General features: G+C 41.4%; 2 protein-coding genes across 5 annotated transcripts in view; both read right to left on the reverse strand.

Moving 5' to 3' along the window:
- Nucleotides 1-14,639, reverse strand: part of dip2bb (disco-interacting protein 2 homolog Bb) — a 39,113-nt gene extending 24,474 nt beyond the window's left edge. Inside the window, exon 1 of the mRNA XM_078248357.1 lies at nt 14,381-14,639. Within this exon, the coding sequence (XP_078104483.1) occupies nt 14,381-14,465 (85 nt within the window). The 5' untranslated portion in view covers nt 14,466-14,639. The remainder of the gene's footprint in view (nt 1-14,380) is intronic.
- Nucleotides 14,640-17,997: 3,358 nt separating this feature from the next.
- Nucleotides 17,998-22,840, reverse strand: part of atf7b (activating transcription factor 7b) — a 7,577-nt gene continuing 2,734 nt past the window's right edge. For 2 of the 4 annotated variants that reach the window (XM_078248358.1, XM_078248360.1), the window contains 8 exons: nt 22,728-22,840; nt 21,907-22,064; nt 21,421-21,517; nt 21,178-21,297; nt 20,433-20,582; nt 19,260-19,448; nt 19,040-19,145; nt 17,998-18,899 (listed from right to left, as the gene is read on the reverse strand). The exon at nt 22,728-22,840 is cut by the window's right edge and continues 25 nt beyond it. In XM_078248358.1, coding sequence (XP_078104484.1) covers nt 18,658-18,899; nt 19,040-19,145; nt 19,260-19,448; nt 20,433-20,582; nt 21,178-21,297; nt 21,421-21,517; nt 21,907-22,064; nt 22,728-22,840 — 1,175 coding nt within the window. In that variant the 3' untranslated portion in view covers nt 17,998-18,657. Of the gene's footprint in view, nt 18,927-19,039; nt 19,146-19,259; nt 19,449-20,432; nt 20,583-21,177; nt 21,298-21,420; nt 21,518-21,906; nt 22,065-22,727 lie in introns of all 4 variants that reach the window. The other 2 variants (XM_078248359.1, XM_078248361.1) reach the window with 2 other exon arrangements.

The raw sequence follows: 22,840 nt of genomic DNA on the forward strand, positions 1-22,840 counted from the left end.
TGCTCCCATTTTGTGACCAGCTGTGACTCTTTTGCAGTTGTATCATCTCCTGGAGCTCTGACAGTTAATCCCGGATTAAAAAATTATGCTGCTTAGACACAGTGATGAAAGCTTAAAGCTGTATGCCACTGGTGGCATACAGTGTCTGGTGTCTTCCCAGTTACACCACAGAGGACAATAGAGATTAGATGAGGATGTTCTTGGCACACTGACACAGGTGAACAACTGCATACAGCACAGCCCTGGGAGCTGGGCGATATAGGTTTATCCAATATTAATAAAAATATATCATTATAGAAAGGACAGCTCTGCTTTACTACGACTTCGGTCTAATTGTTGTCCCACAGTCGGACAATTTGTAAAGAGATTACAGTTTAGACAAGAATGAACTTTTTAAATTTGATCTACAATTCCACAACAACTGGGCAAACTATCTACAGAGGAAGATAATGTGCTATGATTGAAAGCTATTAAATGGACCTTGTAATGAGATTGAGTCAACTGCTGTTTCAGGTCAAAAATGGGCTTTCAATCTCAACAGTTGCCAGATTATCTAAACCACTTTATATGGCCATAAAACCAAATCTAAACATGCACACTATGTCTGTAATATCTCAATGTACAATATGCGGCAACTTTTAACCAGTAATTCAGTCTGTAAACTGTGATGGATGTTGATGAACAGACAGTTGGGTAATCATTTTTTAGTCACCTTTTTTGGTCTTTGAAATAAGTTCCGCTAACCATGGACTTTGTTTAAAACCTGCCTGACTGTCCTTCCACTTGTGTTTCTTACCCAGTCGTAAGTCTGTTTTATAGAAATCTTGTGTTCCCAGATCTGAGAACATTTTTATTGTTAATAGGATTGATGGTCAGTTGCCTTAATTGATCCTTTATTATATGTACAAATATCACCAGATGGCAAATATATACCAACAAATTGTGTCTTGTGTCTTCACACAAGTCAAACAAAAAACTTTAAAAACAAAAACTAATTGTGGTAGTTTTTAAACACAATTTGCTTGGAATCTTTACTTGTGGACAGTAATAAATAGTAAAATAACATATGATCGTATCATCTTGATACAACTCCACGAAAGACACAACACAGATCCAACTCTACATTCAAACACTGATTGGTCATCTAAGCTTTAATTATAACATCTTTACATCCATAACAGTTCTTTAGCACCCAACAATATGTCAGCAAATTGCACAGACGAGCTGACAAAAATGAGAGTGCTCATGTTTAGAGGATATCGCCTGAGAGCCCACTTCAACACAATATCTACTCGGGGACTTCTGAGGAAAAAAGGGAGAAAAAGCAAACACTTCCATAAGTAATGCATGAACGGTACAGTTGGCCTCGCTCAGTCACATGATTTATTTTTAGTTCATGTGAACAGGCAGTTTCTCTGCAGAAAGACACACAGGGAGAGAGATATGGGAGGGTTAGGTTTATGGAGTCGGTGATGGGGGAGGGGCTGACGTGGCATTAAATGAATCTCAATGTAATCACTCTTCCATCTGGATGATTTGAAATCCATCTGTATCCAAGCAGATTCCAGCAGTGGGAACTGAAGAGTTAAAACTCTTTAAAGGGGTGCATCCGATCAGTGAACTACGGGTGAACAGAGCTGCACAATATCATACAGGAAATGAAAATGTGACGAAACTGGCAACTGGAATATGAGCAAAATTAAAGAAGCCTTTATAATATCTTTCTTTTTATTCAGAGCACTTTGAGAAGCCCGAGCTGTATCTAGTGTATGAAAAGTGCTTTTCAAATAAATCTTATTCTTTTGCAGTAACTTATTTCAGGCGAGAATCTGTTCCTGTCTGCTAACAATTTACAGTCAAATAAACATTCAAAGAGATCTGCTTATGAGGCAAAGCACAGCTCCGCTGAGGTGATGAGGGCCTCACTTGTTAACTCACTCTCTCACAGTGACCCAGTCGTGTCTGTCTGATGGTGGAGGTCACAATCAAACCATTTCAGTGACGAGTGCAACAGTCCGGCTTTGCACGAAGCTGCCACAGTTCTCCTCTTTCGTCTCGGTTTGACAAAAGAAAAAGTCTCATTCACCTCGGAGCGTATGTTTGATTTTTCCACCATGTGCAGAGAGACACATCAAAGCTGTGCCTTCTCCCAGCCCCGTACACTCTCACACTCGCTAGCCTCAGATTATTTGAATTGCAGCGAGACTGCTCTCTCCTTCTACCCCACAGGCACTTTGTCTGAATAGTAATTAGCTACCGACCTCTATTCTCTTTCCCTGCTTTTTTCCTCCTCCCCCTCATCGCATCTCATTCAGTTGCTTTTTCAGGATAACAGCTTAAACACACCTGCTCGGTGAAAATGATCCAAACAAGTTAAATTATTACGGGGAAAACAGAACTTCCAGATTTTATCTCACAGAAAACAGACAATTTCAGCAAGATTTGACGATAAGATGTCACACAACACCATGTTAGGCTCCAAGACAGATCTTTCAAATGTTATAAGACTTTAGTTATGTGTCAGGCAAAAGGCTAACATTTTCCAGAACAAAGAATGACATATGGGCCCCCTCTGTGTGGTACTGTGCCATCTCTGCATTTGTTGTGAATTATTACAATTGTGTTATTTTTATGAGGGGGGTTTTGATATTTACACACACACACACACACACACACACACACACACATTGCCTATAAGGGAGGATGTCATGTTCTCCAGTATTCAATCTTACGTCCTCAGACAGTTTTCCTGCTACCAAATCCAGCTTTTTTTCTTTTTTTTATAAAAAAGAAATAAAAATTATATATATATATATATATATAAATAAAATAAGGGAGTCAACTGCCATCTAACAAACCGTTCTCACAATTAAGGTCATTGTGTAGCATAAAGTCAAAATAAAAAGTGATTTGACAATTACATTTGGGATCATCTACATAATGTGGCATGTCAGGTGTGTGTCAATGCATGTGTATACTTGCTGTGTGCTTGAGAACGAGCACAAATCTCAGGGGAGGAGCCGACCGTTCACTGAGCATGTCGAAACGGGACTCCAAGCGTGTTAACAAGAACACGCAGGTTAATGTGTGATTGACTTTTAGGGTGCTAGCATAGATCACATTCAAAACGTATTAAATATTTATTAATGCCCTAAGCATCCACCATTCTACTCTTATTTCCCTTTAGGTAGCTATATAGTTGAAAAAAATCATCTTATGTCACACTTTTGTTCCAGCTCTTCATTCAAGCTCTAATGTTTAGGCTGTGTGAAACATTCAAACCCTCTATGCATTTTCGTGGTTGCATCATTGCATCAAATAGAAATATTCTGTGCATCATTTTATACATATTTTCCCAAAAACATATTATTTGGTATTTTTGGACTTACCACAAAGAGTCTTACAAAGTGCTCCAAAATTCATTCTCATTGCTTAGGTCAAGACAGTTGACAGGGAATGGTGTCAGTATGATAATAAAATTGTTGGTGTCCATATTTTTGAGGACCTCTCTTGGACCCTCAACACTGGTCAAGAAGGCTAGTCTGGATCAATGGCAGTACATCAGGGGCGTGGCTCACTCGCCAGATGTCCGGCTTTGTCCCTTACCTTCCACTCTCTGTTTGTTGCTGTTCTCAAACTCAACAAACGAAAACAACAAATTTCGAGCTTGCAAGCCACACTCTGTTTTGAATAAAATATTAAATTGTGCAATAAGGCAGGCCTGCTTGTTTTTTTCGATGCACGATTGTAAAGATTTACAAAGAATATGTTTACGCCATTATATATGTAACTGAGATGTTTTGGCGGGATTGATGTGGACGAAGTACACACGGCGATACACTGGTAAGAGCAAATTACGTTTAACCATGTATCCAGCTAATTTAAACAGCTTGTTACTGTATTCTATGAACAGTTAACTTCATTTAATATTTTACGTGCAGCTTTCTTTAGCGGGGTGCAAATGTTAAATTAAAACAAGTTCCTTCCCGAGACCATTTTGCAGAGCCACCATCGCTGCATCTGGAACTTAGCGCCACCCAAGACAATTGTGATTGGTTTAAAGAAATGCAAACAACCCAGAGAGATTTCTTTGTGGTGTAGCCAGACCATACTCCACAGCGCTGTGTAACTGCAATGCGAGACTAACCCTACTGTCACATTAGCTACAAAAGTCAGTGACACGCACTCACTTGATGGGCGTTCTTGGGCGTGCCTAGCCTACTCCTGGTTGCTTGGCAAAAGTAAACAGAAATTCTCTGGTGCTACCTTCAAGCACGTCCCAGTAGCAGTAGCATGCTATTGCTTAGTATCTGCAAGAGGTCTTACAAGTCACTTCATCTTGAATGATTTTCTTCGACTCGAGCTGGACTTGAGGAACCAACGTACATACGTCACGCTCCCCTCACGCTGAATTCACTCCGATTCGGCAGTCGCTTTGTCGCATCGCTCAGCATTTGCATAAAATAGACTTCTTGTCTATTTTGGCCCCGCCTTGCTCGTGGCAGCGGCAAGCTCGTCACTTGTCGCTGACAAACAGCAAGTCCCATTGAAATGAATGGCAGCCTGTCACTTTGTCCCTGTCTCTTGTAGCTAATGTGACTGAGGGGTAATAAGGCTCACCAGTGTCTATTTTTCTACGGCTCTTTTCTCTTTCTGAGGAGACTAAAGAATGTCCACCTGTCTCCTCAGATTCTGGTAAACTTCTACCGCTGCACCACCGAGAACATCCCCACCAACTGCATCAAAGTAATTGGGATGGCAGCTGCACCGTCTCGGACCAGAAAGCACTGCAGAGGGTGGTGAAAACTGACCAACGCATCACCGATTCTCCACCTCCTGCCATCTAGGCTGTCCAGCGCAAGCCGTGTCTGCGAACGGCGCACAGCATCGCCAGGGACACCTCTCAGCCCAGCAACACACTGTTTGCCCTCCTGCCCTCTGGCTGGCGCTACAAGACTCTCTGTTCCAGGACCAGCAGCCTTGGAGCAGCTTCTTCCCCTCAGCCATGTATTATTAGACCTTGATGCAACATTATGGCAGAGCACCGTTCATTCCTATGAGAGTTTCTCAGTGGCGCATCCGCCAAAAAAGTTTCTAAGCCTCTGGGTTTACTTCCATGATATGTGACCACTGACTATGCGCAGTACTGTACATTGTGATGACGTTACAGGTTTTTAAATCGCTTTTGTCGGCATGAGGGGAGTTTTTCAAATATAAAAAGTCCATGGATTAAAAATTCAGAATAGAAATGGTTACAACTGACCTTGTTTGCAGTTGGAGGTGTCCTGGCAGCAGTTTTACAGAGGGATTTTTCGTTGCAGTGGCCACTGGACAAAATCAGCAGTAGAGTTGAGTGTTGTTCGTGGGGGGCTGCCCTCAGTTCACCACCCCTTGGACCAGCCTTCAGGACACCCCCAACACACATCTTCCTCAGTGACAGAACATTTTTTTCCAACCCTGACCAAGACATACTGTACCTACCCCCAACCACTGAACAATTTCACCAGGACTGTGTATGCACCATACTCATATAATTTCTTCCAGCTGTTTATTCTGTATATAATGTCTATAATTAGCATAACTTGTACTTACAGTACAATCTGCACTTTATATTTTATACTTAATACTTACACTGCCTACTGATACTGCTGCACATGCTCTGCTGTTTATACCGTATATATCTTAACGTATTCATTACACACTGTCGATACTGTCGATTTACTGCTAATACTGTACAGTATATATCCAGCATATTCATATCCACCCCTTACTGTCTATATTATTTATTATGTATATTACAACTAGACATTATGTATAATACTACTGTTTCTTGAACTTCTGGTTAGGTGCTAAACTGCATTTCATTGTTTTAGTGCCAGTACTCTTTCACCATGCATTATAGTTCATAAGAAAAAGATATACATGTACATATATTGACTCAGACAATAAAACTGGTATTACAGGTATTGGTGAGTGAAAGAAGTGCTTTAAAAAAGCCTGAAGATCTAACACACACACACACACACACACACACACACACACACACACACACACACACACACACACACACACACACACACACACACGTAATTTCTCTGCAGGTCTCAAGTGATTCTCTCCTTCTGGTGTACCAGGCAGGGTGTGCCCAACTCAGGTAACTGAATGATTAATGTTTCACTCCACACACTTAAACTCAACTCCAACAGGGAGTGACGAGAGAGACACACACACACACACACACACACACACACACACACACACACACACACACACACACACACACACACACACACACACACACACACACACACACACCTTCAGGGCCAGTAGAAGTAATGACAGGGGTTACAAAGCATAAGAGCAAAGAAGTGCATCCAGTTAACTGAAAAGAAGAAGTGACTCAGGCAGTGCCTCCCTTCCACCTTCTGTTTTTTTCTTCTCTGTGCACAGTAGACAAAATGAAAGAGGAGGGGGTGGCTGACACACCTACTACACACACACACACACACACACACACACACACACACACACACACACACACACACACACACACACACACACACACACACACACACTTAGTAGCAAAGCTGTTACGTTGGCAACATGACACCTACAAGAGCATATTTTCCTGTGGGATATGTAAACCAAGTGATATGGATATCTCTGAAGCACAGAAACATTATGTGGTATGTATTGTTTTTTTTATTACTTTCAAATAAAACTATCAAGTGATGGAGAAAAAGGTGAAAAATGCTGCCTGTAAAGTTCGAGAGACTTATTCGTTGTCTCTGTCACTTAAGGTGATCTCAGATTCCGCAGTCAAGTCAACTTTTTGTATTTGTATAGCCCACTTCCACCTGCAATGTCTCAGTGTGCTTCACAGGCCCACAATAGCAATGGTTCCTGCCCAACCACTCTAGAACAACAAGAAAAACAATATTTAAAAAACACCACAGCACATAAGGGGGGAAAAATGGACGAAACATCAAGAGATGACATTTAAAGAGGGAATCCCTACTCCTCAAAACCACTAACTGCAACAGAAGCAATAGGTGGATGAAAAGACATTTACACAAATGAATGTAAAGCTTTTACAGTAAATAGAAAAACAACATCAAATATTGGTGAGGTTGATGAGGTCCCCCTCATCAACTCATAAAATCACAGGATGTCCAGGTTTATTACCAGGATGGATACTTTCAGTGGCTTTTATTAGTTAAATTAATGACTACCTGAGCTGAGATACCTGGAAAATACAACATGGTCACATATTTTCTGACTTTGAGTTGATGAGGATCGCCTGGACGCCTCGACCTGCATGCTATGCTTTATGGGATACTGAGGTCTGCAAAGGATACACACAGGTTGTACATTTGTACTTTCAGGCAAGAAACAGCTACATTTCTCCACCACATTTGGAGCAGCCTTTGAACAGCTTGTCGACAAGTTTTGACAGAGACCTCATGTTTCCTCTGTAATGGTTTTAACAGCTTAGCAGCATTCAATTGTGTAACTGTATGTGCAGCTCCAACATATGGCTGTTGTAATCTGGAAAGGGTTTATGGAGAATTTACAAAGTGAAAGTGTTTGTGTACGCGGGGAGGGGGGGAGGGTGTGGGGGCACCACATGGTCTGTATCCATAGAAACCAGACCCATGTGGTGCTGCATGAGGGAACATGAGATGTAAAACCATGGTGACGATACAGGACAGCGCCTTACGATGAGGGCGGTCACATGGAATGCAATACGAAGCAACTAAGAAATGAAGAGTGAGATTATATTACATTTACAAAAGGAAGCCTGTTCATTCAATTTACAGATAATTAATCGACAACAAATCATTAAAGTTGTTTATCAAGCAACAATGCTAAACATTCACTGGTTTCAGCTTCTCATATGTGAGAATTCACTTCTTTTCCCATTGTTAACTGAATATATTTGGGTTTGGGACTGTTGATCAGACAAAACAAAAAATCAATATGAAGATGTCACCTTGGGCTGCAGGAACATTTTGATTAGGGCTGCAACAAACAATTATATAATTATCACTGACAAATCTGCCATTATTCTGTCATTTATTTAAGTAATCAAATCAGACAGAAGTGGAAGATGTCCCTCATCTTTTGTGTCGACCAACAATCTAAAACCCCAAATTATTCAATTTACGATACCAAAACAAAAAAAGGCACATCCTCAATTTGTTTGACATTTTCATTTGATGAAAAGATTTTAACTGTGATCAAAATAGTTAATAGCCAATGTATTTTTTGTCAATCAACTAATTCAGCCGACCCTTGTTCATTAGCACTCACAACTCACGTACAAGTGAGCGCGGTCTGTTAACATGTAAGCTAGAGATAAACTTTGATGAAATGGCAGAGGACTCACTGGTGCAGTCAGAAGTACATGCTACTTCCACTTTGCATTTTTTAATAATAAATAATTCAGTGAACAGTGACCTGACCACTACTTATTCCTGCACTGTCATTTCTTTCCATCCTTTTAGCTACGCTAGCTAAGCTGTAGATGTAAGAGAACAAATGGATCAGAGGAAGGTTGATTTGAATACCAGAAGGTTTAGTAAAGCACAGCTTTAAAGCAAGAAGAGGTTGACAGCCCACATGCAGGTCACTGTGGACTTGGAGGTGAGGTGGTTCATCTACCCAGCTGACCCAGTGCGTGTCTGTGCGGAGGTGTGCGCTTGAGTCTCATCTAAATTATTTAGTCTTTTTTTGTATACAAGGCTTCAATGCATCCCCAGTGTTTGTGTGTGCGTGGTGAAATTAGACACACATGGTGTTATATAATACTACCAATTCATTTCCAAAAATATAAGAAGAGAACAATTGCATCCTGTTGTATTGTTTCTGTGTGACACGGGTGGCAGAGGAGCAGGGCTGGGTATCGAACTTCGATACTTTTAGGCACCAACCGAATTGCCTCCATTGTATTGAGTATCACCAAATTTCAATACCTGAGAAGTAAATCTCATCAGCATCAGTGAGCCAATAAGCATGCAGCATGCTTCTACCAAGATCTAATTATGCTGGTGATTGGATGTCTACACGTTGTTGAGGCATGCAGGAAAAACTCTACGTTACGCACAGAGACGGGGCTCACGTGTGTGAGTTGTTGTTTTTTGAGAGGCTTGACTACAGTGTGTGTCACATAGGTGTTAAAAATGTTATTTAAAAAATAAATAAAAAAGGTTTGTACCGTAATGTTATTTCTTATTTATTTCTTTTATAAAAATTGGTATCGAAAAAAAGTATTGTTCATGAACCCGTACCAGTATCGTACATTTTTTTAACGATACCCAGCCCTACAGAAGAGTCCCTCTTTTTGTGATGTAAAACCAAGTCTGTGGCCTGAAGCACTGACTGGAGATCAGCTCCTCTGCAACAGTTAATGAGCTTCTAAATAGATAGGCTAAATCAGCATGCTTCCTGTCCCTGTCAGTGCTGCGTGCAAACACATGCATGAATAACTGCTTACGTAAGCATGGCACACACACAGCCAATGTTTTCCAGAGCCCAGCAGCCCTTAAGGATACATTTGGTGATATTGTTCTTTTTTTTAATTGTCAAAAAATCCCATGGAAAGATGAAAACTAGCAATGAAGTGATCCTACTAACATTATCCAGTATGTCTGTGTATCCAGTGTATTACTCTGTCCCATAGACCTCCACTGTTATCCAAAAAAATCAGTGGGCCAAATCTTTTTACTGGGTGACATGTTCCTTTGTTATAAGCACTGCAGTTCATTTCCCAATAATGCTGCAACTAACAATTATTTTCATTATCGATTCATCTGCAGACTATTTTCTCAATTCATTGTTTTTGCTATCATTTATGACAAATAAAAGCATCAAATCCTCACATGGCAAATGTTTGGTATTTTTGCTAAATGACAACAAATGTATCAAATCAGTTTCTGATTTATTTTCTGTCGATCGACTAATTGTTTCAGCTCTAGATCCCACATGCATCATCCAGCTTCCATAAATACTCACTAGTGCACTAACTGTATATTAATCCAAGGCTGCAGTACTTACTCCTCTTTAAGAAATGGTTGCTAGAAACGTCAGTGCCCAGCTGTTTTAGGAAATAAAAAAAAGAAACAATATATTTGTGAACCATTTTAAAAAATGAACATCTGAACAAATGGGCTTGAGGATGAGTGCCACAGACGAGGTTGTAAAGCTGAAATGCATTGAAAGTCGGACTAATGCATTGTTGGTTTTTTTTCATGGACTTGTTAATAAGTAAAGTGTTGAATAACGGCAGCCTGACAGATAGAGAGAAGGCAGTGGTGGTGTCAGGTGGGTGGGAGAGAGAGAGAGAGAGATCCCCAGCAGCAGTCCTGGCCTAGAGTGACTCACAGGCTAAATGAGCCAGGCGTGTTGCCCCCTGATACTCTGACCTAGATTGAGAGACGCAGGCAGGACCGTAATCTCTCATTTCCCTCCCTCTCTTTTAGTATGGAAAACCTGCCTCTCCACAGCAGCAGCAGAAGCAGACAGGCAGCAGGATGGATGTTAGTCTAGAATATCCACACATCCACTTATCAGCCAGGGCAGTTATAGAGTACAGAAAATGACTACATGTAGGCTAGCTGTGCAATCTGTGAAGAGCTGTTGACTTGACTGAACATGTGATACAGTTATAGTCATTGACAGGGACTGTGCAAATGGCATGAATCATAGGTTATGAGTATGGCTATGTATCATCTGAAATGTCGATATTGGTGTCAATACGACATCCGAGTTTCAACACCAATATGGTTTTAGCCATGCTAGCGGCTCTAGGGACAGCAGTGACGGCCTGTTGGTCTGTCAACTAGTGTTGGATGGATTGCCGTGCCATTTGGTGCAGACGTTCATGTTCCCCTCAAAATGGAATTTCAACGTCGGTGATACGCTGAGTTGCTCTCTAGCGCCACCATCAGGGCAGAATTTAGATGTGTCCAATGCTTTGCTTTATGACCAAATATCTGCTAAATAATGACATTCCCATCAGCCTCAGCTGTATCTGCTAATTAGCAAATGTTAGCATGCTAACACGCTAAACCAAGATGAACATGGTAAACACAATACCTGCTAAACATCAGTATGTAGCATTGCTGCACTGACGTACTGGCTCCATTGAAATGAATGAGAGGGCTGTGTGCTCAAATCGGTCTGAACGCAGTCTTAATCTTGGAGAAACCCTACTTTAAAGAATATCTACAAGATGTTTTTTTTTTTTTTCATTTAACAAAAGAAGCCAAACTTCTCAAATGTTAAATGCTGTCTAAACACAAGCAGCCATACAATAACTTTGCCAGAATAAAATACAGTCCACATTTGGAAAAATGATCATCTGTAGTCATTGTCACACACTCAATGTAAACACAGGAGCTGCAGACACTACGATGCCGACACACTTCCAAGCTGAGCAGCTTAAACCGTTGTGGTTCAGTGCTCTAAATTCCAGTCCAGCTCAATCACCAAGATCCCCTCAATGGCTTTCTTAGTGCCCTTACAGTCAGGGAGAGTAGTAGTAGGTGGAGTTGCTCTTTCTCTCTCTCACATACACACACTTGCACAGACAGACAAATACACACACACTTGGACAGACAGACAAAGACACACACACACACACACACACACACACACACACACACACACACACACAGAGCTCTGGAAAAAACTGCTGATGCATCCCATGTATCGGGACAACAATGGGGTGATTGTTGCTATGTAAAAGATATCCATGAGAAGGTTTCAAACTTATTGGGCAGCCAGATGCTGCTCGCCTTGTCCCGTCAGCGTTGAGCAGACGGCGAACACACATCATTAGGGTAGAAGACGTGGATACAGGAGCAGGGCATCCACCACCGGGCCTTTTTTATTAGCAAAAAAGTTGTCTGTGATCTAAAGTTACAAATGATGGAGCCGTCGTCCTCAGAAGCCGAGTCCCCAGGAGAGGTTCAGTCACTCTGGGGGTGTCACCTTAACACTCACACTTTAGACTCAAAAACACTAAGACTATCACAGGTGAATCTGACTGTCCTCATGTCTGATTGTTCTGTCAATAGGCTTCCGCTGCTCCAGTGAGACCATCTGACCAGAGGAAAGCAGCAGCTGTCTCCAAGCTGTTAAACAGCAGAAACACTTTAGACTATAAAGAGACTTGAACTCAATCCTGACTCGAGTCAATTGTATTACCTTGAGACCTGATAAGACATATGATGGGAATTACTTTGAAACCTGACTTGGATTAGATGACAGATTTCACATTTACTCTTACTTTGCAAAAAATAACCAGTAGTGTTGAAACGATTACTCCAATTTTCTGATTTTCGACAGAAAATTAAATCTTCATCAGTAATCATCTCCGTTTTCACAACAAGCAATTTGACGATGGAACCTTCGGGGCATTGAACATGTAATGGACCTTTTTGACAATTTTCTTCAGAAATAATTATTGCTAATGAAAATAATCATAAGTTGCAGCCCTAATATCCAGTTATAAACCTGTGTGTTTTACAAAGTGAATAAAAGATAAAACTGAAATTAGTTTTCAGTCTTAAATCTTCAATTGACTGTATCTACTCGTTTTATTACAGATACTAAATTGGCTCTAGACTGTTATAATATATTTTCACTACAGACTTGATTCAAAAACTCACCATTTCACATTCAAAAGCTCATTATTTGCACTCTATGACGTTTACATTAAACACATTTTTAAAATTACGTTAAACCTAACAAAACAAGGGCTTTTGCAATAATACCACAGTGCTCAAACAATAATCCACATCAGGTAAATTAATCGGTTACTGTAACTGCCTTACATCCCTGACAAATGACTGAGTAATGCGTAGGGTAAATATTGTTATTAATCTACAATTACCGTATTCCATATTGTACACTTGATTACGCAGTGATTTCCCGTCATCCACTGCACAGGGTTAAACACAGGGTGAACATCCCCTCCTCCATTATCCAGCCTCATTATCACACAGTTAATTGGTGTCTATTAATAACCACAACACACGCTCAACTCTGCAGTAGCTCAGGTCAAAGCATAGCATGGCCCCACTCTGTATAATGAATGACATGCAGTCAAAGTAAACTGATACATTCAAACAATAGGTAGCCTATTGCTTCATTTAACAACAAGTGTTCACATATTGTGGTTTACATTAGAGGCCTGAGCTTGGTTGTACTGTAAGATACTGAAGTGGAAAAAGTGACAGGTGGAACAATCATTGAGATCCACAGCCAGTTGTGCAGGTAGCACTGACAGTTTGTCTGTTCAAATCTTTAAACATGTCCTGAAAGATTTGTTGCCTTTTCATGAATGAGAGAAAAATATTCCAGACACTAGGCTCTGTTACTATTATTATTAGTTACTATAACTAAAATGAATAAAATAGGCTGAACAAGTGCACAGTAATGATGGCTGTTTCCACCTGGGTGTTCTCATGTGATGTTTAGTTTCACCTGTTCTTTTACATGGGCAGGACAGTGCCAGGTATCTGTGTGTGTCTGTGGTGCAAGAGGAGACGGAGGCATTATTAGTGGCCCATGCCCCCCCCCCCCCCCGCTTGGCTCTCCAAGTGAAACATAACATTACTCATCCACCCCCGGGCACCTGAGAGCTGCACAGCAATAATCAAGCTGCTGCACTCTGATTCACAGTGTGAGGAGGAGACTTGCACAACAGCCATATTTCCCATTCCCCACAGTAATTCGTATAAAACAAATAACCCTCCCATATCTGCTGCAGTTTCAGGGTTCAGGCTCTGAGAGCAGCGGAGTATTGGAGGGGCCAAAGCATCATTTAGTGTCCACTGATGTCTGAGGCTGCACATAAAAACACACACACACACACACACACACACACACACACACACACACACCCACCCACCCACCCTCTGGGATGACAAACTTGACCCATTTTCCTCAGGAGTGTAGGCTATATGCTTAAATAGCTGTGATGAGTATATGCAGGCAGATAATGTGAATCAAAATAAGAACATGGAGGGGATTTAAAAAAAGACTAAACATGCCAGATTACTAACATAAACACACATTTCTTCCTAAAGTGTGTCGCAAACTACTCAAATAAATGCGTCAATGTACAATAAAAGCAACAAGGATAGTTGATGGAGAAATGACAGCTTAAAAAAAAAAGGAGGTCAGTGTTTGTTTGTTTTTTTTAAATCATTTGTTGTAGTCGTGTCCGGATCCGCTGCAGCAGCACCGAGTCTCACCCAGCTGACACAGAGCGACTGTTTTGTAAACATGCTGTAAACATGCTCAAGATCCCAGTTTTGCATTGCTTACCGCCGCGGCTCAAACTATTAAGCGCACTGTATGGATACCTTACCTTCGGATAGCTCCAGATCCAACTCCGCCAGCTGGTCCCTGACCTCTTTAGGCAGAGCCGACAGATCAACGCGGCGGTCGGCCATCGTTGGAAGCACAAGAGCCTGCGGGATGTTTGCGATATCTCGGTTGACGGAAAGTACAGTTCAGCATTCATGAAGCTAAGAACACAAAATCAAGTGGTGGTGTTTACTCCATCTTCGCGACTCCCCGACACCGCCATGACTGTGGAGATGAACAACTCGCCAGAGGAGTCAGTCACATGACAGGACGGTGGATAAAAAGCAGACTCTCTGCTCCCTCTGCTGTTGCGTTTTTACAGCTGCATTCCTCCAGATACCTCACCTGCCTCCCTCCCCTCAGGTGGAAACTAGCCCCAGTCTGTGCCTCTCATGAATTAGGCTACCATTAACGACCGGAATCACAGAGCTAACGTTGACAGTTCCGATTTTCCGAAAGATAACCTTAGTGTGAGCGTTGAAAAATCCCTAAAAGTCTTTTAACAACCCTCACTGCTGTTCTGGATGTATTTTCACAATTAAAAAAAATAAAAAGACCTTTACAACCACCTGGATTTAAAAGAGTTAGTCTGCTGCACAATAAAAGACAAAATAATATATTTAACGGTACTGTTGCCCAACCAAACAAATATGGCAGCCAGAAATGTCAGCGCTAAATTTGTAGCCTACAACTTGAAATAAAATTAAAAAGTTCTATTATCCAAACCATCAGGGACACTCAACTTGCTTTGCCAGGGGGCACTTTTGGAAAATGACAGGAAGTCAGGGGGCAGTTAATAAATATTATTAGATAAAAACAACCTGCAGCAGCAGGAAGTCCTGCACAGTTCAGGTGTATGCAAGGGCGTTTTTTAGGATTTCAGGACATTTCGGGCTTTCTGTACGGACTCACAGTGAGTCACTCACTTGCCCAGGGGATCCTCCCTTGGCACTTTTTCATATGAAAATAAATTGATTCACTGGAATTTATTGAGTGCAAAAATATATATATATATATATATATATATATATATATATATATATATATATATATATATATATATATATATATATATATATATATATATATTTTTATGCTTTTTTTGCATTCAATAAACTCCAGTGGGAATCAATTTATTTTCATTTTTAATTAGAAAATGGTCGCCAGGTCACTGGGACCCTATCTTGCACTGTAAACTGAGTATCTGGTAGGCTATAATGATGTTAGGCTACATTGCTGGCTATTATTTTATATTTTTTTTATATAAAACATATACAGTATTGCTATATAAAATAATGTTAATATTTTTCTGTGTTGTAGGAAAAAAGCAAGAATATTTGGTAAACGGATTAAAAATAGACCTTTCGCCCTGCATACATTTTGACTCTGAGGTAGGAAAAACACAGTTGTTTGATATAATAACATGTTATTTACAAGCATGGGGATGTGTTTATGTTGTGAGCTGTAGGTTTTGTGTTTGGTTTAAAAAATAAATTAAAAAACTGTTAATCCTTAAATAAAAACTGCATTTGTGGCCACAAGGAGACAGCAGAAAGAAGCTGTAAACACAACTCATTTTATCAACTTAAAATTTAAATAGCAAACCTGTTAGCATGCAGTTGCTTATTTACACATCCAGCATGCTCTGTATCTGCTGGATGTGTACAACAGATAGAGAGCAACATCATCATTCATTTGCAGTCACATTTCTGGCCTTTTAGTTCTGTTTTTGCTCTTTGCCAACTCCTGAGAGAAATATCTGGCTCTTAAGTTGCTAAATGCTCCACTATGTTCACAAACATGTTGTTACTGTCTGTTTGCCGTTTGGTGCTGGGCAGCAAGTGTACGATGGGTTTTTAAGAGCTTTTATGCAGAAAACAGCTGCCTGCTTAGGCCAAACGACACCATGAGAGTGGTGTGAGACTGAATCTGAACAGTTAAGTTGTGGACGTAAAACTATGAGAGAGTTATGAGCGGGAAGATGCTACATGTAAAACACTTCACCAAGCTGAGAGAAAGTGCAGAGTTAGTGATAAGAGTTAATCACGTTAAGTAAGTAGTAGTAATTCAATTCCATTTATAGTATCAAATCATAACAAGAGTTATCTCAAGACAATTCACAGATAGAGTAGGTCTAGACCACACTATAACTTACAAAGACCCAACAATACCAGTAATTCCCCCGAGAGCAAGCATTTAGTGCGACAGTGGCGAGGAAAAACTCCCCTGGGGAGAAACCTCAGACAGACCCAGGCTCTTGGTAGGTGGTGTCTGGCGGTGCCGGTTGGGGGTGTGATGAACAGTGGCAATAATAGTCACAATAAAGATAACGGAACTATGACTAAAAATAGTAGTTGTAGTAGTTAATGGCGTAGCAGGGCACTGCAGGGCGTTACAGGGTGTAGTAGTTGTAGTTAAGTAAGTAGTTAAATTATATATATTTTTTGTATGAAAAAGAATTAATTTAAGCAGTTTTAAGGATTTTGGATTTAGGACAGTGGTACATTTTGTTAAACAACCCTCTGGTTAATTTTCTTTTTCTTGGAAAAGCGGAAAATACGCGAGAGGCGCAAACTGGGAATAAACATGCTGATGAGCATTTCTTTTTCATTAATTTATTTTATTATTTGCCCGAGACAACTTATTCATTAGTTGAGACTATACACAAGTATTTTTCCCATCCTAAAGCCTGAGTATTTGACAAACTCTCCCCATACAGATATCAAAGAAATTTTTTTCATGTGGTTCAACCTGTGTTAAACGCATAAAAACATCTAAGCTCTTTAACAAAATAAAAAAGGGACAAACTAATCATGATGGAAAAAAAAGCCTGACATGCCCACAAAAAAAAAATAAACATGTTAAAACAATGACATGTTATTTAAAAAAAAACAACAACAGAGTGACAAGGGAAATAAACATGATAGCTGTGGAAGTACACTGCGGTATAAAATAATCTGAAGCACCTTGCACAACTAGTGAAGTTGACTTCATGATACAGGACAGCTTTTCAAATGTAGGAAAGCACCCAAGACTAGAACATCTGTAATTCTCTACAGATGTGCACTAATCAACATTCATTCAAGAATACTCATCTTCACATTTTCTCTCACTCACCTCATAACTTTAGCTTTCAACCGAAATGGACCAAACCCCTCTCCGTGGCTGGGCTACACACGACAAATAAATGCAAGAACATTGATATTCAATAGAAAAATATATTGCACTGCTCTCTTTTCCTCAACTGAAATGCCAGGGTAAATGATTTAAAATCTATTATATTTGATTATCATTTAAAGGCCTTCCAAAGCTAACTATTTCAAGAGTGTTACATTAGGACAGAGGATGGAATCCTTCCATAACAAGGACCGTTTTTGCATCAGTAATTTGATGTTTTAAAACAGAAGAAAAGCAGATCAATAAACAGTGACATTATGATGAAGCACAAACAAACAAAGTGGTATTCTTCAGCCTTCCATGCAGTCAAAAGGGTTTGATACATACACAACTAATGTAATGACATCCATTCCAAATAGGTTAAAACTGATGGTACAAAGTCAGGCACACTCTCACAGGGTAAACTGTGTACACATTTGGTTTGTTATGGTTGGTTTGTGTATTTACGGAGAATGAACTCAAAAGGGAAACACAGACAGAGAACTAAAAGGACAGACTAAAACATAAACATGAAAAGAGCATAAAGAAAAACTTTCCAGGCTGCCATTTCCTGAAATCAGCCAGCCAATCTCTCACCGTACTTTCACTGCATCAAACATTATGTCGAAGACCAGTATCAGGCATAAAAATCTCTTCATACAAATGAAAAATACAATTAAAATTGTCAGCCTGGAAAGCAACCAACCGTATCACAGCCAACGTGTGGGACTGAAGTTGGACTAAAGCTGCATTTTGTAAGATAAATGAAAATAAACTTTTTGACATTAAAAAGTTGTCATTCATACTTTTCATTCCAATCTAAAACCTTTTCCAACTGTCACGACTGAACAAGAAATGACCCCAAACCCTGCAGAGTGAGCGTCCGGCGTGTTATTCATATTTATATACAGAGAGTGACAAAGCGTCTCTTAACAGGGAGCCTTGTTGGGACTGGAGGGTTGACGGAGGCACTGTGCCGTGTCTTTGTGTGATTATCATTGGCTGTGAGAGGACGAGAATATCTTAGTCTGGGGTGGGGTTTAAGGGCGGGTCCATCTTTTCAAATGCTTTGCACCAGTCCGGCCGCCACTCGAGTTTATACTGGCTACCTGCGTCAGCACATCATCTTGGGGCTGAGTCCGACTGCGACTGCATCGCCATGACGACCCCTCCCGGCTGGCCCGATCCCATGCCGGCCAAGACCGACATTGCCACCGCCTCTGCAGCGCGGACGCTCAGCCCGTTGATGGTGGCCCCTGGACTGGAGGCCGAGGCGGGGGGTGACGGCCCGTGCTGGATAACTGCCGCTGGGGAGCCGATGGATTCACTGGAAGTATCCCTGGAGGTTTCCTCTCCTCCTGCAGCTAGAGACAGAGAAAGAAACATTCACCCTTAAGAGAGGTGAGCGAGTAAAAAGAATGTATTAGATGGATGAGATGATAGATGGATCCTGACAAAAGTAGTGATACAGTGTGGGAAGCTCGCTGGTAAGCTCCATGGTTACCTAAGAAAGCTGCCTTCTTTTGCATAACAGTGACCGGGCAGTCTTTGTGGGCCAGGAGGAGCTGCTTCAGCTGAGCCACCTCGTTCCTCAGTAGGCTTACTTCATTCTGATGGAAACACAGAACACACAGCACGCAAAATCATTCCCAGCACGATCCAATCTGTGTTCACGTTCAAATTATAGACACAACCATGGAGTGACGGGGAAATGGAAGACTCACCGTCAAAGACACATTCATGTTGGCAAGATCATCTGCCTTCTTCTCTAAAGAGTTTACCCACAGCTTTCGTTTTTGCCTGCAGCGGGAGGCAGCGGCCCGGTTTCTCTCCAGGAAGCGCTCCCTCCTCTCGTCAGGGTCCATCTCTGAAGCTCGCCGCCGCCGGCCTCCTGTTGGCTGAGCAGGGGACACCTGGGGAATGAGAAGGTGGAGGCAGTGCAGTGAATTCCTTTAGGTTACATGCATGACCTAAGTTTTGCACATGTTGATGATTGTTTTGCTTTTCCTCAAAAAAGGAACAAGCATTACACAATGAGGCATACAAAGTTTTAAATAAGTGCAACCGTGCCATTTGTAGTTTTAAGAACAAAAATGAGTGCTATGGGCTAACAGCAGACCCAGAGACACTATGCAGGGGCTGAAAGGTGAGCTTTCATTCAGAAGTAATACAACATTGTCTATGGCGCTGTGGCCCTGGCGGTGGAAGCAGGGAGCACAGCTCAGCCTGCTGGGGAAGGTTTTGGCGGGGTTTTTCTGTTTTTCTTTGAGTTTTTGGCGGAGAACAACAAATTCCTTGTTGAATTTGAAATAAACGAAAGGAAATCATTTCCAACATTCTTTTATTGAACAAATTGAACATTGACTTGAATATAAAAGGCAGCACTAAAAAAAGAATGATAGTTATTCTTATTCTATACTGATATTCTCTTTTAACTAACAAAAAATCTCTCAGTGTCTTCCGCGATATGTTGCAGCCTTTCGCGATGTGTTTATTGCGCCAGTTAATATTGCGGTGCCAATAAAAAAAAACGATATATTGTGCAGCCCTAGTTGCCGTTAGGAATAAAATAAATGAAATAAAGCTTCTGTGTCTGAAAACTACACTTGAAACAAAGACCAATAAATAACCCAGGTGAATCCAAACATGCAACTTTACCAGTAACCAACAGGCAACCACTTTCAAGACAGTGCAGCCCAGTATTATCAAGTGAAATGATCAAAACCACTTCTGCAGCATAAACTGCCTCTCTGCACTCCATCTACAATATTTGATCAATATGTTCCAAATACTTATTTAGGCTAAGGGGGTGAGACTGGTACCCATGTCATTGTATACATTCATGTCAATAAAAGGTTCCCTGGACACTGTAGGCATTTATGCAGCATATGTATTACCTGAGGTTGGGCAGGTGATGGTGCATCAGAGTTTTGAGTGGGCTGTTGGCCGTGTTCCTGTCTCTGGGGGACAGCAGGGATGGATCCTGCCCCCCCACCAGCCCCATCTTGTGCTCCTGGGCCCTGGTGACTTAGAGCCGCCTTCAGCCGCTACAAAGACACACAGACGACACTCCATGTAGGTCATTTGACTTTAAGCTCACTAAAAATGTGCTGTATTACATGTGATGAAATTTGCTAGCCTGGGAAAACGCTGACAAACTTCCGGCAAATTTGAGATTTGCTCTGCAAGTCAGTATGGCCAAGAGTCCATTCCCAATTTTTCCAAATCGAGGCACCAATCACAACCGCTGAGGCGGGCTTTACACGATGACGATAGCGCAGCGAGGGCAAGCAGCTTTTTGTTTACATTCAACGTGACCCACTGAAGCGCAGCAACACGTTGATGCCGCCGTAGCTGCTACGTCACCCGGATCGTTGGTCTGATTGGTTGAAGGACTATCCAATTGCGCCCAGAGGCATTTGAGCGGCGTCCGTTGGTGACGCCCTTTTGGAAATGGGCTGTGGATGAAGCTTGCCCAAACCCACTCTCAGTTACAACTAAGAAGGGTCTGGTGTCAACCAGGCTAGAAATTTGCATCACCATTTAACAAAATGTAAAAAATGAGTTATATAATAATATAAATTAACAGATTTTCAGAGCCAGCAGGCTACGAAATTACGTAAATATGAATAACCATCTCACCATCTTGGTCTCAGAGTGCAGACTATACCCAGACGGGGAGGATGAGCCACTGCTGGCCCCGCCAACTGGAGGTCCTGGAATCCCAGGGATGTTAGGCACAGAGTTCACTGGCCTCGCGAGCTCCACATTACAAAAAATACACAAGAGCGAGAGAGAAACAGACAGAATATGGTAAATATAAAGAAAAATCATTAAAAAGTATAATTTGTTATAGATTTGTTCCAAGTTTTGAAAATGACTTACAGATATAACTGAGGTCATCTGCACAGGACTGGGCAGGAGAGGGATTGTCTGCCCATTGGGGAGGTGCCTCACCAGTGGATACGCGCTTGTTGGGGAGCTGTTGACATAATCAGATACTTGTTAATGGCTGCTCCTTCCTTCTGTGCCTATTGATAAAATACAGATTGAGAGTCAGGTTCACAAATTATTTTATTTTGCCAAGGTGTGTGGCACCAATATCACCAACTACCCAGGAGCCCAGTGATGGCCATGACCTTATACCAGATCTAAAACTTTTTGACAATAAGATAGCCAATAATCTCATAGCCAATAAATCTTTCCACTTATTCAGAGCTTCATTTTCCCACCAAGCTAATATCAAACAACTCCCCAACACCGACATTTTCTATGTACATTTTCCCCGGAACTACTTCAGTTTTAAGATGTTTTACAAATAGCGCCCCAGGCCTCAAGAAATGTAGACAACAGGAACACACTGTAGTTTACCCAAGCTGTCTGTTGGAGGGCGGGGCTTGCGTGATGACAGATGTTGGAGATGGCAGAGTTGGGTGTAGTGCGTCATTGCTCAGGTGAAGGGGAAGAGAACCTGGACGCACGATGGTTGGAGTGGGGGCAGAGCTTGGCACAGGCTTTGTCACAATCTCCTGTTGACAAATCAAACAGTACCATATATTTCCCATAAATAATGCATTCTGTCTGCTTAAAAAGGGAACCAATAATTGATGTTTAAGTGGCAAGTCTTAAGCGTCCGGTATACTCGCCGCAGCCGACCTGTCACGCGCCAATGTGACGTCATGGGAGCGCCGTAACTTTTTATACTTGCGCGTGGTGGTCGCAACAATAGTTGCAGTCTTCTCCTGAACAGAGGTGTTGCTAATGAGGAAAGGCTACCGACTTTGCTATTTCTACAGACTAGAAGAAGAAGAAAAAGGTAAACAATGGCAGAACTGGCAGCAGCATTGACGTCAATGTTTAGATTTGAGTCGATGACCTACTTCGTCGGATCAAGCCTTTCATTCACCATAAAATAACTCATCTTAACCAGTAAGTTTACAAGAGAGACTTGCAGTCACTCTGAGAGTCCTGGCATCTGCTTGCCCTCGAACTCGTCCATGCTTCCCGTTTCCGCTTTGTCGTGCGCTGCTGAAAAAAATAGAGTGGTGCTTAAAATCCTGGCGCGACAGCAGGATCTACGTCATTTTGACGTCACATTGGCGCACGACAGGTCGGCTGCGGCAACTGTAAAAAGGCCTTCAGTCAAGTCTTGCAAGCCACACATAAGCACAGATTGTGGCAACGCGTTGTACCTTGCCTCTCACCCTTGAGTCTCCGCTGTTGTCTGACATGCTGGAGGAGGAATCTGGACTTCCGGGAGAGGAAGAATCCACTTGTAAAGTACCCTCATCCTCATTTTTTACTT

This window comes from Sander vitreus, chromosome 4, assembly GCF_031162955.1.
Source record: "Sander vitreus isolate 19-12246 chromosome 4, sanVit1, whole genome shotgun sequence".
In the NCBI taxonomy this organism is placed as follows: domain Eukaryota; kingdom Metazoa; phylum Chordata; class Actinopteri; order Perciformes; family Percidae; genus Sander; species Sander vitreus.